Genomic DNA, 17,585 nt, shown 5'->3' on the forward strand with positions numbered 1-17,585 from the left:
GGAAGCAATGGAATGGTTATTACTTCAAGAAGGTGAGATACAGGCACAGAAAGAACTCATAATGGGACTCTTAGAATTTATCAGCAATAACACTTACTTCCAATACAAAAAAACTTTGTTTTTACAAGTGACGGGCACATCGATGAGGGCCATCATGACATCTTCTTATGCCAACGCATTTATGTAAAAATTTGAATTGGAACATGTACTCAAAAATCCTCAATGGCAAAACAATCTGTCGATGTGGATCAGATACATAGACAATATTTTTGGCATTTGGACAAACAGAATCTGAACTTCTAACGTTTTTTGACTATCTGAATAACAGACCCCCGCATCCAGTTTACACATGAATACTCGAATAAAATCATACATTTTTTGGATGTGGAGATAAAAGTTACTAACTGCGAATACCGCACCACGATCTATCGCAAGAATACTGATCGCAATAATCTCTTACAAAGATTACGTTTCCACCAACCAAGCCTAATTAAGAATCTCCCTTATAGCCAAATGCTAAGGGTAAAAAGAATAGTCAGTTACCCTATGGACTGCCAAGAATCATTGAAGGAGATGGGGAACACATTTTTGGAAAGAGGGTATTCTCAAGAAGAGAGACATAGCTACTGCTCGCACAGCCACACAAAACAGAGAAGAACTATTGAAACCCATACCAAAAACAGAACAAATGCCCCCACTGGTCTTTGTATCAAAATATTCAAGGCAAAGCAGTCAGATAAAATCCATAATTAAGAAAAATTGGAACACCATAACTTGTGATCAGAGAATAGAACATCTCTTTAAAGAACTCCCTACTTTTGTGCATCAACGGAGCCAGAACCTGAAAGATAAGTTGGTTCACACGACACCTATGCACAAGAAAAGGGTAACAGATTAGATAGGCACATTTCCGTGCCTTAACTGCAGTAACTGCAATTACATCAAAGGATCGAGCATTAACCACCCACACTCTGGAACTAATATCAAGTTGAAAGACTATGCTATATTGACAGAATATTGTGTATGGAATCAAATGGCCCTGTGGGCTATTCTACGTTGGTCAGACACAACGGACTGCCAAAATTCGATGGAATGAACATCGTTTGTGCATAAGGAATCACACAGTAACTTTGGCGGTGGCCAGGGATTGGCAAGAGAAACACCATAATCTGGCACAGATCAGATTTGTAATCTTAGAAGTGGTCCCTAAATACAACAAATATGAGGTTCTTTAAAAAAAAGACTCAATCAACGAGAAACATTTTGCATTGATCGACTGAGTTCTTTGACACCCAAGGGACTAAATGAAGAAATATACTATGTGCTACCCAAGAATATCCACTTTGTGGATTAACAGTCTTCTTCACATCCAATTCCACTGTCCCGTCAACATTTGATGATGGCCTAACTGTATCCACAGTCCCCCGTTTTTGAGTTGATCCTTGCATGTGCCTACTATCTTGCTTACTGAACATTGACTCCCTCCCAACCATCCAGATAATGTATTCATGTCGCAACTTTCCCATTTGTTTGTAGATTATGGACTCCGTCCCACCCCACACCCCCACCCCAAGACATTGAATCTGGCCCCCCCGATTCGGTTTCTACCTCTGCCTGCATTAATACCTTTGACAACTTGTCCTAATATTGGGTCCTCCTCTAGGACCATTTTTTGACACCTGGGTGTAGTAGACACCCTGCTATTAAGATGTGTCTCACTTTAATTACCAAGGACCTGCTTTTACTGTATTCACGTATTGCGCTATCAAGATGTGTACCACTTTAACAATCCAGAACTTGCTTTCACTGCATTCATGCAATGCGTGCACAACGAGATTTCTCAACACATAAAGGCGTTAGATCGCCGAAGAACAACAACCAGTTCTACTTCAACAATACAGCGTGGTCATGGCGACAGTCCCGCCTATTGGGCTTGCACAGAGGTGGGACCCAAGGCGTACGTGTTGTCACGCGACGCCTTTGAATCCCCATGGCAATGCATAAATTCTGCCCCCGTCACAACATCCAGTTCTACTCTAATTTGCACAGCATGGTCATGGCGACAGTCCCGCCTACTGTGCCTACACAGGGTTGGGACCCAAGGCATACGTGTTCCCACACGACACCTTTGGATCTCCATGGCAACGCATAAATTCTGCTCCCATCATTCGTGCTTGCGCCCCTGCAGGCGCGTTTTGCCAGGGCGGAGCGATTTAGCTGGGTAACGGTAAAAGTTTGTCTCGCGCTCCAAATTAGAATGTGTTGAGTGATATACCTCAGTCTGATTACTTTTCACATAACATTAACAGGTATACTCAGACTGGACACTTCTCCCACGGGACCCAGAGCCCTTTGAACCATAAGGTACTTTTAACTAATTACCCAATTGCCACACGGTTAAATTGAAGATCACAATGCGAGTCACATTACCGATCTCTAATAAAGATTTCTCTTTTCTGTTTTTCCTAATCACCACTTCACTGTTGGAACATTTATAACACACCTTGAAACGGGTATGTGTGATTTACATGCGTTTGTTTTTGGAATTACTGTCAAATGATTATTTTATGATTATGTTGATTTATTGTTTTGAAATAGGGAACGATTGGGCATAACAAAATAATTGTACGGCCCTGACGAAGGGTTTTAACAACCGAAATGCATTGGCAAACGTACATAGAATTCGAGACAATATCTTTATGCCAGGCCTCATTGAATATGAAGTAGAATATTCGGGAGAGACGTCACATCAGTTAGATGTGAAATAAAAATATATTTTTTAAGAAAATGATGTACAGTATCTAATTTGAATCTTCATGAAAATACAAACACAGTGCAAATGTGGACATTCCCTATTTTTAGGGCAAACAGAGCACCAGTCCTAATAGAGTCAATTCACTCTATTTTGCTTTGGCTGCAAATAACTATTGTCCAATAGCAAATTTTCCTTCGCTCCTGAAATATTGGCCAACATGTTAGACTATTCCAAGACTTTACAGAACCGCATACTTTGCTTGATCTGCGTCAGTCACGCCTCACCGTCAGCATAATACTGAGACTGTGCTTTTAGACATCAGAGAAGGCCTGCTTTGGAACCTAGGTATTCATGACTCTTCCTTTCTGATTCTACTTCACTGGTCTTCAGAATTTGATACCCTGCATCAGCCTGGGCTAGTGATATTTCATTCTTGGCGAGTAAGATCTAGTGTGCTGTATGTATGTATACAATTGAGGTGGGGAGTGAATGGCTGGCTAGTAGCTTGGAACTTTAAAATGTTACCACCCTGCCCTGAATAATGAAATCCTTCTCCAAAGATGGATTTCAGCTGCCAGAGTCAGCACTGCACTGGTGTGCTTATATTTCTCATCAGCGTTTTTGGTGTTCCTCAAGGATCTGCTTTGTCACCTCTGTTGTTCAATGTTTATGATTCACTTTCTAGGTTGAACATTAGGTTTCAATGCTATGCTGGGGAAATGTTTTAAAATTATCTGGTGGTCCCTCTTGATAATGAGGACCTTGTTGACTATCACAGGTTAAGGCTGGGATGCAGGACAATAGGCTTCGCCTGAATGCTGAAACGTTAACAGCTCATCCACACAGTTTCTCATCTGCTGTTGTCTACCTCTTTTCATCTAGCAACATGTTAACTTACGACTCTCAAAAAGGTTAAATCTCTAGGTTTTGACTGGACACTTTTTTCCTGCTCCAATAAATCTGACATTAACTAGTACTACTTACCACCTTCAAATCAGACCCTGATTAACCTCGATCATATGCCCGTCACTTCACAAGCTATTAGTGCCAAGTTTCTGTAATTCTTTATATGTGGACCATCTCACATTTATTTGCCTCAATTTACAGATTTTTAAAAAGACTGCCGAATAATTCAGATGTCCTCTACCATGCACATATTACACCAGTTTACGGTTAAGCTCCATGCTATTATAACGCGCTTAATACCCAGAGGTTTCTAAGCACAGAACCGGGGAATCGAACCGGTGGTGCTCGTGTCGTCTTGCTTCCAAAGCAAGCACGTTGCCGCGGAGCTATCCTCCAGGGACCCATCCTAAATGACACATATTGACTCTTCATACAAACACTCTAGAGGGCTCCATAAGACTGGTTTGTCCCAGGTTCAAGGTGAACTATCCCAGAAAGAGTACCTTCAGTTTCCATTGTGCCAGAATTTGGAATAAACCCTAGATCTCTGAGCCGATCCTACTAAAAGCTATTAAAGCACATCTTGCAAAGGGCTTATAGCCCACCTGTTTTCTTTCCACCTGTCTTGCTAGTAGTGAAATAACGGTTTGTTTCCATTTACTTTATGTTCTATAGTGCTCTCATACCTTAGGGCTTGAATGCTTTATACATTCAAATTGTTCAGAAGGTGGACAACGCCGATGATGGGGCTGGCACCACAAGTAGGTTTTTGAACACTCACGGCCACATACAAACGAAATTCCTGTACGGTAATCACACAGACACCATGCGCCACTCAATTCTCCAGAAGTAACCCTGTTCAAAGCAAGCGGTTTCTCTCCAAGCCCCAATAAATGGCTTAGTTTATTTTTGTATGCAATTAACATAATATGTCTGCTGCAGTTCATCACTCGGAGAGTGGTGCAGTACAATGTGAGGTACATCTAGGGGGATTTTTTAAACACTGTGACAGTGTCTGTAAATTACAAAGTCGCCCAGTATGTCTTATTGAGGACCAGCTACTAAGAAAGGGGAGGTCTTTTCTGAGAACTCTGCGATGCCTTTTTTTGGCTGTTTTTTTTTTATTATTTATTAATAAATAACTCAAAACAGTAGTCAGTCAAAAACCAAGTCAATTAACATCAAATATCAAACTTTATAAATGAAGCCAGAAACAGTTGAATAACTGCAAAATTACCCACAACAGAACCCCACCCAAAAAAGAAAATACATTTAGGAAATATTTAGTGAAGGTCAGTGAATTTCCCCCCCAAATCTTTTCATATGAATTCAGTTTGTTTTTCCATCTTATAGATCATCTTCTCAATCCTCGAGAGTTTGTGCCTCTCATCGATCGATCGATTCATTCCTTAGTGCAACCACCTTGGATTTCCATCCTCGAAGAATTGTCTCTTGCGAATTATAGCACCCCTAAACAACCATTTTTTCTGTGAAGAACTCAAGGCACTTAAATCTTCATCATCACCCAATATCATCTTTTTAAATTCCAGATCCAGATTCTCATCAATTACAGCAACACATGCCCCACACACACACACACACACACACACACCTCAGTCCAAAAATTACATACTCCCGCATCTCCATAACATGTGCTGCAGAGTACCAACATGCTATACACACCCACAACGTCAGTAAAGGTTTTGGGCACATAACGACATATCAGTAAATGGGCAGCAGTTTCGGGTCCTGAACTTGGAGTATGGGAAACAGTTTTTTGCTCTTTTTGAACAAGGGTCATCCCTTTTCTTCATGCACATATCTGCTCACCTTTTGGGAGGGGGGCGGGGGGGGGGGTGGCGTCTCTGCTTAATTTAGGTGCGTTATTAATGATAACTCTTCAGCAGGTCGCTTGTGCCCAGTGTCATACTTCAGATCCCACCATTTGGCCATTCCAACGTTCGGCTCCTCCTTATCCCTCCACTGAACACAAGCTTGCTGATATCAAAGCAATCCCATTCATTGAACAGTTGAAAACGTTTCTCAACTCTGCCTGTTGGACATAGAAGAAGCTGACCTTGTCCCTCCCTCCCGACCCCTGCTCCCCAGCCCACTTCCACCAGCGTAAATATGTGAGCGTTGACCAATACAGGATCTCACCCCTCCTACCATCTCCCTTCCAACAATTGACCCCACTCATGTTCTTGTTGTAAATAATCAAAAACCTACGAAAATTTAAATATCGCCTACCTTCAAACAAGGTCTCTTTTAGGGTTACTGCAATGTTCTTAACCTGTGCAGGTCCCTTGCTGTTTGTTTGGTTACTTGGTCCCCTAACAAAACGAGACTCCCACTTTCAGATCATCTTTCCCTATTGTAAAGATACCCTAACCCTGGGATTGTCTCAGTTTCCTGTATTACCTCTTATGTACACCATTTCTGGTGGAAAAGAACCCCCCCCCCCCCAAGCACCCCCCGACCCCATCAACAAATACAAAATGGATGGCACAAGAGGTAGGCTCAGACCTCCAGATAAGGTGGGCACCAGGCCCTTTCACGCATGAAAATCTTGCAAATACGACAGCTTTATTATTTTCCTGGGTACAGTTACACACAGGTTTAGAGCAGAGGGCAGTGGAACGAATTTGATATAAACTAGGAGGCTTATTTTCATTTACTTATAAGTAATTGAAAGCCACCTCTGAAACAGAATATATTTCTCTGAAGCCTTTCAAAAAAAGAAATTGCACACTGTGATAAAAGGAATGGTTTTCTTTCCATTCAGCTTCAGGAGCACTGTGCATAATTTCCTAGAATTTTAGAATTGTATAATTAGATGGAAAACTAAGTTGCAATTGAGAATTAATATTTTGTAACAAATTATGCTTTTTTTCCAGTGAAAGTAAACCAGTATTGCACAATTGTATTTTTCAGAGTTCTTGTGCTGTGTGCATAATCATGCAGAGGCAGATCACCGATAATTTAATTTGCACTCTAATAGAAGTGTGTAAAATGATGACTATGCACAGTCTAGATTACATCCATTCAACCTTGCAGTAAATGAGGTACATTACTATAAATGGTCAGTGGCAGCAGAGTCTTTGCTCAAGGGTGAGCAATTGTCATTACACCAATCACAGGTGTTCTAGTCTCTCAAATCTTCAAGACTACATTTAAAAACACCCAAAACCTGCCTCTCCAGGAAGTGCAAGCGCTGTTCAAAAACAAACCAATGAAAGTTACATTTGTAATTGAAAAAACTGTCCCTGTGATAATCCAGATAGGTATTTAACTTCATGTAGTGCTTCATAAATGGTTCGTCCAACATCTAGGTATGGTGATTATTATACCTCAGTCGATACTCAGTTAACTCATTGCTGCAATCTGTTCTGTGATCTGTAGGTTGCAAGCTCGAATTCTGGCAAGTCCAACTCAGCCCTTCATCCTTCGAGGTTGATAAATGAGTACCGACTTGGTATGTACAGCGCTTGGACAAAAGCGCTATAGAGAACCATTGGACTATTATATTAGATGTAGAATTTAGCATGGATTCCTTGCACCTCTGCACTGTTGTATCATAACACTGGCATACCATTAGGTAGTAATAGCTCCAGGAAACGAGGACTCAAACATCAAATGACAATTCTCCTATCGAACATCAAAACACACAATACAATTCATGTTTGCAATTGCAAGTGGCTAGGTTTTTGTGATTTCAACATTTACATATATACAGGAGAGATCAAATGGCCAGACCTTCGAGAAATAATGAAAGGTGTATTCCGTCACAATGCAGAAAGCTGCCGTATGGTAATGATATACAGCATGCGTCGGCTGGATGTCACATTTTACTCTTGCAAAGGAGAAAAGTCATTTTTACTCTTAAAAAAAATCACATTTACTCTCAAAGTTTAAAAACAGGGAGCAAAATATTCCCACCTAAAAATCTTATCTGGAGCACTGGGTAGGCTTGTACAACTATAAGAGGAAAGGCTATATTATTTCAAGAAGAAGTAGTTCAGAACTCAATGTAACCCTCTAGTTAAATATAAAACCGGGAGACACCCACCACCACCTCGTTCATCCAGGGGGGACAGGCTGGGCAGGAGGCCAGGACACAACGACCCTGGTTTCTCCTAGGCCGTACAGTAATGCTTGGATTACATTAGTCCTAGTCCTACGCTTCCTCGTCACTGTACTTACCTCATGAGGCCCCTGCCTCCGACACAGGACCTTTTTTTAAATGTTATTTCTTTTAATCCCTATTACTCCTCCCCCCATAACCACGTCACTTAGTTTTCATATTACCAAGACGGAGCATGGAACCTTCCCCGCAGGGAGGGGGAGGAGGGACGTCAGTACTGTGAAGAGAAAGATAAGGACTAGGAGTAATGAAGATTACAGGTAAGTAATCAGGGCATTACCTCCACGTCCACTCTTTCTCGTCCCAGTACTTACTTCATGGAGGCATACCCTAGCAGCAACGGGGAAAAAGGTCCCAATGGGACAACAAGCCAAAACAGTGCAGAAACACTCCTTTAATGACATCACATCCCTACTGACAAAATCCCAACCCTGAAGGGACCCTCCCCCAAGCGGAAGGCATTCAACCGATAATGGTCGACGAAAGTGCTCTGATAAGCCCGCCCTACAAATCGCCTGCAGAGAAACCTCCATGCATCAGCCTAAAAAGCTGCCAAACCCCTGGTGGACTGACCTTGAATATGCGCGGGCACAGGGAGCCCCGCTGCCACAAAGGTCATGAAGACAACAACCCCGACCCAACAGCTAATTGAGACCACCGAGGCCTTGCGACCTGCACCAACAGGGCCAAATGTAACCAGGAGGCTATCAGATTTGCAAAAGAGGACAGTCTGCACCAAATACTCCAACAACGCACGCCGCACATCAGTGGCATGCCAGGAAACCTCTTCTGGCGTTTGTGGATTCTGAAGAAAAAAAACAAAATTCAGGGAGAACCAGATCCTGAGAGGCGTGAAAACGAGACAGCTTTAGGAAGGAACTTCGAATCACACCTCAGTACCACCAAATCTGGGAGCACCCTGAGAAAAAGGGGAAAGACACAATAGAGCCCCAATATCCCCCAGCTTACGGGCAGAAGTGACAGCAAGAAAGAGTCTTCAGTGTAAGATATTTAATGACAATCTCAGAAATGGGCTCAAAAGAGGCCCTTGAAAGAATCGCAAGACAAGAGGAAGGTCCCAAGGGGTAAGCCCCTTATAAGCACAACACCGGAAAGATGAAAAACCCTGGATCAGCTTCCCCACTAACACCTCCCCATCTAGGTGACCATCAGAGTGACAAGAGAAATTGTATGGAAGCCCATTGAGAACACAGAGTGGAGACCGCTAAACCCTTGTCAAAACCTTCCCAGAGGAATTCGAGGATAGCAGGAAGACCAGCACTCGGGGGAGGGATCCCAGACCGCCCACACCAGTCCCAGAAATGGCCCCAATGCCTGCTGTACGCCTTCAGAGTGGAGGGTCTAAGAGCATTCATTATAGACTCGACCACGGGACCCAAGAACCCCATATATATCAACTTAGACCATGCAATAGCCACACTGCCCATTGCATCCGGCGGACTTCCGACCGCAGATCCCCTTGAAAGGGACAAAGCCACTTCGGAACCAGCCAAGGTTCCCGGTACCGAAGCTCCAACAGAGAGGGGAACCAACTCTGGGGGGCCCAACGGAGCTAGACACCCGATGCGCTGAATCACCAGGGGCAGAAGGGAAATAGGTGGAAAAGCATAAAGGAGACCCAGAGGCCACTGCACTGAGAGGGAATCCACTGCCCAAACTCCCTTAGCCAGAAACCGAGAGCAGAAGAGGGGGAACCTTTGCCAAGGCCGGAGACACAAACAGATCTAGAACAGGGGTCCCTGACACAGATCTCCGCAAAGACCTTGGCCGACAGGACCTGTTCCACAGAGGAGGGAAACCGGCAGCTGTGAAGATCTTGCTCGAACATTGTCCACCCCCTTGATATGCATGGATACCAGATGCGATTCCCCTCAGGCACCTATCTGAGCTGCTGGAGCATTCAAGGAGCAGCCAGAACCCCCCTTGGCGGTTGACATATGCCATGGCCATTGTATTGTCCGCCCGGACCAAAACCGCCCGGCCTTCCAGAAACCTCTTGAAATACACCAGAGCTCCGAGAATGGCACACAACTCTCACCAATTGGGATGATCGACGGCTCTCCTCCGGATCCCACAACCCTTGAGCTCAGAGGACCCCCAATGTAGCCTCCAACCACTTCTGCTGGCATCGGTAGTAACAGTCGTCACAGGAGGAAGGACCAGGGACACCCCAGCCCGTAGATTCGGAGCCCCCAACCCCCACAGCAGGGAGACCCGCAGCGCTGGGGACACCGGAATCAAAACCTTCAAAGCTTGAGACATCGGGAGCCAGTGGGAGAGAAGATAATACACCAGAGGATGTAAATGAAGATGGGCCCAAGGAACCAGAAACATGCAAGACGCCATGTGCCCCTGCAAGTTGAGCAACGGGCGAGCTGAGACTTACTGCCTCCTGAGAACCCTGCCCAGAACAGCCAGCAAGCAACAACCCTCTCTTGGGACAGGAACACCTTCCCCATCCTAGTGCAAATGTATGCCCCGATGAAAACTAGATCCTCAGAAGGCTCCAGCTGAGACTTCTGCCAGTTCACCAGGAATCCCCAGTCCTGCAATGCCTGGCAGACCAATCGGAGATGAGTCATGGCAGTCCACCGGCAGGACGCCTTGATCAACCAATCGTCCAGGTAGGGAAAAATCTGAATGTCCTGCAGATGTGCCATCAGCTTGGTGAACACTCTGGTGGCTGATCGCAGCCCTAACAGGAGCACTCTGAACTAAAGATGATAGGATCCCACTGCAAAGCGGAAGAACTTCATGTGCCAGGGGTGAGAGCTTTGAGGTCCAAAATTAGGAAATACTTCCCTGCAGGTTTGGGGACCAGAACACTCGCAAGTAGAAACTCTGACCCCAATCCTCGAAAGGAAGGGGCATGATGGCCACCTTCAACAACAATTCGTAGAGAGCGGTTTCCATAGCCAACCAATTGATCCGTGACCTGGGAACCACAGTCCAAACCATGCAATCCTGGACAGGTGGAGACAGGAAATGTCCTCGATAGCCCTTCGAACCGTGTCTAGAACCCAGGAATTGGAGCACCACCATTTCCACACCGGAAAAAAACTGCCGGAGTCGCACGCGTACCGGCATGTCCAAACCGTCAGGACTTAAGTACCGGAACAGGACACGAAGAGCGTGGAGGACACCGACCCCCAGCCCTACAGATAAGGTGCGTATCTTGGCTTTATAAGCATGTAATTAAAGCCATTACGGAGCATTTCATTTTCTTCTGCGTACCGTTTACACTGTATTTATTTTCATTAAAAAGCATACTTTCCTCCACTAGATGGCAGTAGAGGGCAATAATCTCCATATCTGAGTGCATTACACAACTTACTTTTATTAAATCACTGAAAGTACAGTCGGGTTAACTAGATTTTTGGGACTTCTAGTTTACCATTCAGGCTTAACATGTTGATGTAAGGATTTACATGTTGCCATGTGGTGTTATTATGCTATTTGTGTTTTGGAAGTAAACTCTAAGACATTACTGTAGGCCTTGAAATCCAAACTATTTGTACTGATTAACGCTTGGAAGCTATGTGGTCAAATTTGCAGAGTGGATTAAAATACCTGCTTCACTGTTCCGCCAAGGTTTGTGATCCTGGTCCCCTGTCCCCATACTCCACCCTGCCTCCCACCCCATCTGTCCGGCCATCCTACTCCCTCCTTTTTGGATGCAACCAGAGGACCACTAGCTCCTTTTTTCCACTTCCACCACTGATGTGATTAGCGGTCATGGGCCAAATTAGCTGTGATGCGTTTTATGTCCGAGATGCAGATTCTTGGCTATCTAGGAGGAAACCTATTGGGCAATCAAGACTGCTCTCCTAGGATGGAAGTAGAAGATGGGGGAAGGTACAGACAAGTATTTAATACTCGGAGTTCAAATGAAGTTATATTAAACAAGCAGCAAGGGGTAAGCCAAGAGACAAACTAAATGGTCACTATTATTAATGCTACAGGTCGAACAGAGGCCAGTCAGGCTTTTTTAGTAGTAACTAGTTGGAAATAAATCACCTGTAGTTGCAATTTCTATTTTTGCTAAAAAGGCATAGTGGCAAAAGTATTTGTCCAGGATCACACACTTTAGTATTGAGGTAGGGCTTTGGGACCAGTCTTCAACTTATGCACTTGCCTGCATTTCTTCCTAACTGTAATTACCAGAATTATGGTTTTTGGCTTTGTACACAAACAATAAACCAGTAAAACTATAAATATGCCTACCATATGCAATTCAGCTTGCATGCACTTTTTGGTTATTTGAAGTGATATTGCTAACTAGTGTCTGGCGATCCACATTAATTTCCTGCAGCAGACAGCGGGAAAGGTAGATTAGCAGTTTGTGACTTTTGCTAAGATTATGGGTGCAAGTTCCTGTAAGTAAATCATATGCCAACAATTGCTTACTCACACTCCCTCTGCAGGCAATACATCAGTCTCAATCTATAGTAGTTCTTAAGAGTTTCTAGGCTCTAGAATTTTGAAAATGAAGCTGTGCAAGTACCAGGTACTTGTAAGTTATTTTATGGCAGAATATTTTCCACAAGTGTAATAAAATGGTTAAGGCCAAACCAGACAACTTTGATCTACAGCTCTTTTGGGCTACGGGTCTGATTTTGCATATGCATTGGGTGTATGTTGGATACGTTTTACTCTCTTGCAGAGGAGAAAACTCATTTTTACTCTTGAAATTGCATTTACGCTCTAATTTGAAAAATCACGCGTAAAATACTCCTACCTCAAAATCTTATCCCCCCTTGCTCTCCGAAAAGAATGTGATGAGGAGCCAGGGAAAGCCCTGCTGGTCACTTCCACCAGCACTAGAGGAAGACTTCTTGGCCGCCGAAGGAGGCTTGCTTTGCAATTTGTCAACATGTTTATCCGCCCTAAAAACGTTATGCACCTTATCCTCAAGGGAATCCCCAAACAGTTTGGGCCCATTGAAAGGAAGTTTCAGGGCAGCAGCCTTCTGAGAACCATCAGTTTTCCAATCCCGCAGATGCACTTGCCTCCGGGCAGACACACTCGCCGCTGGCCGAAACACGCACCCCATCAAAAGACAGATAAGACAAAAGTTCAACCTGCCTCTGCATGTTCTGGCAGCCTTCTTCAATTTTCTGAAACCATTTAGCACCATTTCAGCCGTGTAGGAACCATAGATATTTGCCCTACGGGCCAGATGTGCCCCTGCATGGACTTTAAGGCTGGAATTAACCTGGCGGTCCACTGGGTCCCAGACAGCCGCCTCCTCGGCCGACAGAGGAGCGACACACCAGGCTGGTGAGGATATTGTCAACTTCAACTGGATCAGACAGCAAAGTCTTGCACCTTTTAATGGGTAAAGTTGGGACATGAAGCGGGCATTGCAATCTTCTCAGGGTCATGCCATTCCCGAAGGATTTTTATCCGGATATCAGAAACCATTGGCAACCCATCCTAGGGGTATGCCTATACTGGTGAATAGAAGGGTCAGCACCCTCCACCGGTACCTGGGGCTCTGAAAACCCCATACAATCCCCAACTTGAGCAAGCACCTCCTCCACTAAATCTCTGTCTGTCCAGATACTTCCCTTCTGCATCAGGCGATGAGGAACATGAACAGGCCGAGGACTCTGTGCCAGAAGAGGACTACGAGGAAGACAGACGCCGGCCATGTGCATGGGAGCGACTCCCTCCATGGTGCTCAAGTAGCTTCTTTAACTCCTTTCTGGTTAGGGAAATATGCTTAGCCTTCTTCTTTCTCCTTCTGTATAACTCAGGTGAAGAGGAAGATGAAGAAGACAGGACCAGATGCCTGCTCTTTGCAGAATGTTTACCCATGTCGAGTATTTCCAAAAACAGTGACCAAAGGATGCCTGCTTCACCACTACAGTCCTTTGTACACTGAACCAAGGCTCCACATACAACCAAATGCCAACTTGCCGCTCCCCCATTCACATAGAGGCCAGAAAGAATAACCACCAATAGGAATAAACAACAATTTAATTCCCATGTAAACACTGCTTGCAGAACCAGAGGCGGAGCCCATCCACCTCTGGATCAACGTTGAGAGATTTTGAAGAAAAAAAAAAAAAGGGGAGCCAACAAGCCGCGCACAGCCGCTCATGAAAGCACAGCCACACCGGCAGGAGAAACATTCCCCCGAACTACTTACCTCAACCCAGGCCAGTTTCTCCCAAGGACCCGGGCCTCGATGCCCTGCACCGGCTACAGGCCAGCAGAAAGCGGGCAAGGCAACCCCACTCAACTGGGCCCGGGAGCATTGCCACACCTGAGGGAGCCGAAGCCACACAGCCCCACCAGGGGGCCAGAAATCGTCGTTCCCCAGCACCAGGAAAAAATGCCCGACGTGCCGGAGGCAGGAAAAATTCAAGCGTAGTGACGTGGCTATGGGGATTAAAAGAAATAAAAGAAGGTCCTGTGTCAGAGGCCTCATGAAGTAAGTACTGGTACGAGGAGGTAATGATTTGTGGTTCAACCTTGCTAATCAAAACACTGCCTCCATCTATGGCGGTAATAGAACGTCTATTTGGGGCTTGCAATGTAGACAGTTGTACATTTGCCTTTTTGGCTACATGAAATAAGCACAGTAACGAATAACTATGCGAAGAGCGCTGCTGACCTCATACAAAACAACATAAATTCAAAATATTTGTTTTCAGAAAAAAGAAGAAGCGTGGTCGAGTTAACGTGCTTGGAGTGTAGCACTGCACAGGTTCCAAGCCAGTGGAGCAGGCCCTTTGTCCCCTGCTACTTTCGTAGATTATGTAGGTATATGCCATTTTACTGCTGAAAATAACAGTGTGTCGAGCTCACAGTCCTGATGGCACACCATGGTCCGCAAGCCGATGAAATAGGCCTCCGGTTAACTGCTCCTTCAATGACTCAAGTTTATAAAACTAAAATCAGAGAGTCCATCAAGCTTGCAATCCTTCTGAAAAGACACAGCAGAGGTTCCAAGACATGAATAGACCCCTGGTCACCGACGTCCTACACAATTTAAGCTTAGACAGGTGCAACCACAAAACATGTCTCCAAAAGGCCAGAGGTTCCGTGTTGCATAGTCGATTAACAAAATGGCACTTCAATATCACTATTCCAGTATAATATTGCACGCCCAAGATGACCAGTTTGCCTCAAACGTTTACTTAGTCGCGGCACTAACCAGAAGCAAAAAAATAAGGCCCTCAGTGGAGTGTGATGTAGTGTAACGTAAAGACAATTGCAACACAGCATTAATGCTTTTCATCAGTCAGGGGTTAAGGTAAGGTACTTACTATAGAATAGCTTGAGCCCCAGCAAACTTTTTGAGCACTTTCTCACCCACTAGATTTCCGCCCTTGTACTTTCTCTCCGGCCTTTCGACACATGGCTGTCACAATTGGTCCCGTCTTGCTCTGCGGGATTCCAATTCTTAAAGGCACTTGCAGAGTAGCCTGCGTCATCAAAGTGCCTCTCAAGGAAATTACGTTGGATGTCCGAACGCAGACTTCCAGCTTTGTTCTACCAGCAAACTGCCCTACTTCGAAACTGAGCAAAACAACCTCTTACAAATGCATCCATATGTCCAACTATCCAAACATATTCATGCGCTCGTCCATCCATAAAGACATTCTCCCACTTACCTAACCATATTCATGCACTCATCCTTCCATCCAACTGTTATTCATCCATCCACCCCCCCGTACGATAGTCCCACTTAAACCACTTATTTATACACCCGCTTTCGCCCACTTATCCACATGTCCCACACTCAAATATAGTCATCCACCTAATCATTTTCATGTATTCGTCTCTCCACCTCCACAGCCAATGCTTTAAGTGGGCTTGGGCTAGCCAGGACCGTACCCCGCAGCCTTCAGAAAAGGCTCCCGAGCCGGGGCCGTCCCTAACTAGCCCCATTCATACCGACACTAGAGGAGCAGCTGCACGAGCTGCCTGCAGGTGTCCGCACTTCATATTAAAATAAAAGGTATTGCCTTTTCTTTTTTTCTAAACCTAAGTGTGGACACCTGCAAGCAGCTGGTGCAACCATGCAGTGAGGGCTGCCTGATGGCTCTGTAATCTAAAACAGGAGGGGGGCTGGATTGCCCAGCCCTCCTTTTGTTTCTGAGTAAATAGCCATCACCCAGCATGAACCCCATTTACACCTAAACAATGGGTAGTCCAGCCCTCCTCATGTTTCAGAGTACAGAGCCATCAGCAGCAGGCATTACTTTCATTCAAGGAGCCCGTGGTAAAGTATTGCATGAAATGAATGAAAAGGCTGTCTGCTGGGTGTGAGTTGGGGCACACTGGTGTTACACCTTTGGTGCGCCCAGCCCCTTCTTTTGTTTAAAAGAAGTGGCTGGGCGCATCAAAATTAATAATCCCAGTGCGCCCAGCTCTGTTTCTTTCAGCAGCCCCCACCCCTTAGGCGGGGGCTTTCGATAGGGGGCGTGGCCTAGGACACACACCCCAACGAGAGCCGCCCCTCAATTTCCAATCCCACTTAAAGCACTGTCCACAGCCATATTAACCCAAATACCCACCAATAAAACACCATTCATTTAAAACATAAAAACCTATTGGATTTCCCAATGTTTATTTTAAATCCGTATTCAAGGACTCGTTTGTGCTGTGGAGATCGAAGACATCCAAAAAAGTAGACATATAGAGAACGGCCAGCCGAAAGTAAACGGGGGAATGAACGATTCACGCAGTCAACACGTTCGTACCCTCGCGTGAAATCGTACATTTGTGTTTATACATAAAATACGAATTATCTTTGATCGGTAGATTCCCAGGTCTGAAACCTTTAGCTCTGCAACACCCCCCGCCCCTCCCATATCCCTCATCCCCGATCAACACTAGCCATTATAGTCCATGGTGGGAGATGTGGTCCAAAGCAGCTGTAGAATCACACGTTTCAGACTCCTGGGTTGACTAAAGACGGACGTTGCATAAGCAATGACAGTATGGCCAGAAGGGCATCCATGGACATAAACAATGTACCGTAAGCAGTGCTGGCTTTCTACGTATAAAAGATACTCTAAGAAAAAAGTAACTTTACAATTCAGTGAAGATCACCCATATTATATGCGAAATGCACTGGAGCAGACCAATCTTCTGGAATCATCAAAAAAATAAACTCAAACGAAGATCTAAATAGGTGTCTTTGAAAATCTGTGCACGATTCTGCCAGCGCGATGGCATTGTTGGAGTACTGCTAAGGCACATGGAAAGCTTTTCAGCAGAACGTTCACATCATTGCTTCTGGGAAAGAATCCATCCCGTCCCCCAAACCCTCCCCTGCGGACCATTGAAATGAGACGTACACAACACCTGGGAAAAGCTCATTACGGTAAATTAACGTACCTGGACATGTTTTAGTTGCCCCCTTGAAGCCGTAAACAACCAGAGGTAAAGCCCGGGCGAGAGTACGCAAAAAGGTAGAGTCTTCAGTCTAATCTAAAGTAAGTGACTTCCCAACCGAGAAACAAGCCTGGCTAGTATCAACGCCCCGCCTCCTGGTCACGTGATTTCACGTTACGTTGCCGGCCATGTACGTCTCGGGTTTGCTAACACGTGGGCCTCTGTCTACGCACGCGCTTCCGCACCCCGTGATCATTGCAAGAGGGGGGGACGCAGGAGCCTGAGGGAGCGTCATGCTTGACACATGAAGAACGCAAGCATTGCACCGCCACCGACCTCGAGAACAAAGATAACGACGACCCTGCAGCAAGCTCCAGGGCACATTTTCATTTTGAGGCTTGTGGT

The 17,585-nt window shown here is 45.1% G+C and overlaps 1 protein-coding gene across 4 annotated transcripts in view; it reads right to left on the reverse strand.

The window, feature by feature from the left end:
* ABHD5 (abhydrolase domain containing 5, lysophosphatidic acid acyltransferase) overlaps positions 1-17,320 on the reverse strand; it is a 349,392-nt gene extending 332,072 nt beyond the window's left edge. For 2 of the 4 annotated variants that reach the window (XM_069648832.1, XM_069648834.1), the window contains exon 1: positions 17,184-17,320. In XM_069648832.1, the coding sequence (XP_069504933.1) occupies positions 17,184-17,191 (8 nt within the window). In that variant the 5' untranslated portion in view covers positions 17,192-17,320. The remainder of the gene's footprint in view (positions 1-17,183) is intronic. The other 2 variants (XM_069648830.1, XM_069648831.1) reach the window with 1 other exon arrangement.
* Positions 17,321-17,585: the final 265 nt, after the last annotated feature.

Source organism: Ambystoma mexicanum, chromosome 2q (assembly GCF_040938575.1).
Source record: "Ambystoma mexicanum isolate Mex_15411 chromosome 2q, UKY_AmexF1_1, whole genome shotgun sequence".
Lineage (NCBI taxonomy): Eukaryota > Metazoa > Chordata > Amphibia > Caudata > Ambystomatidae > Ambystoma > Ambystoma mexicanum.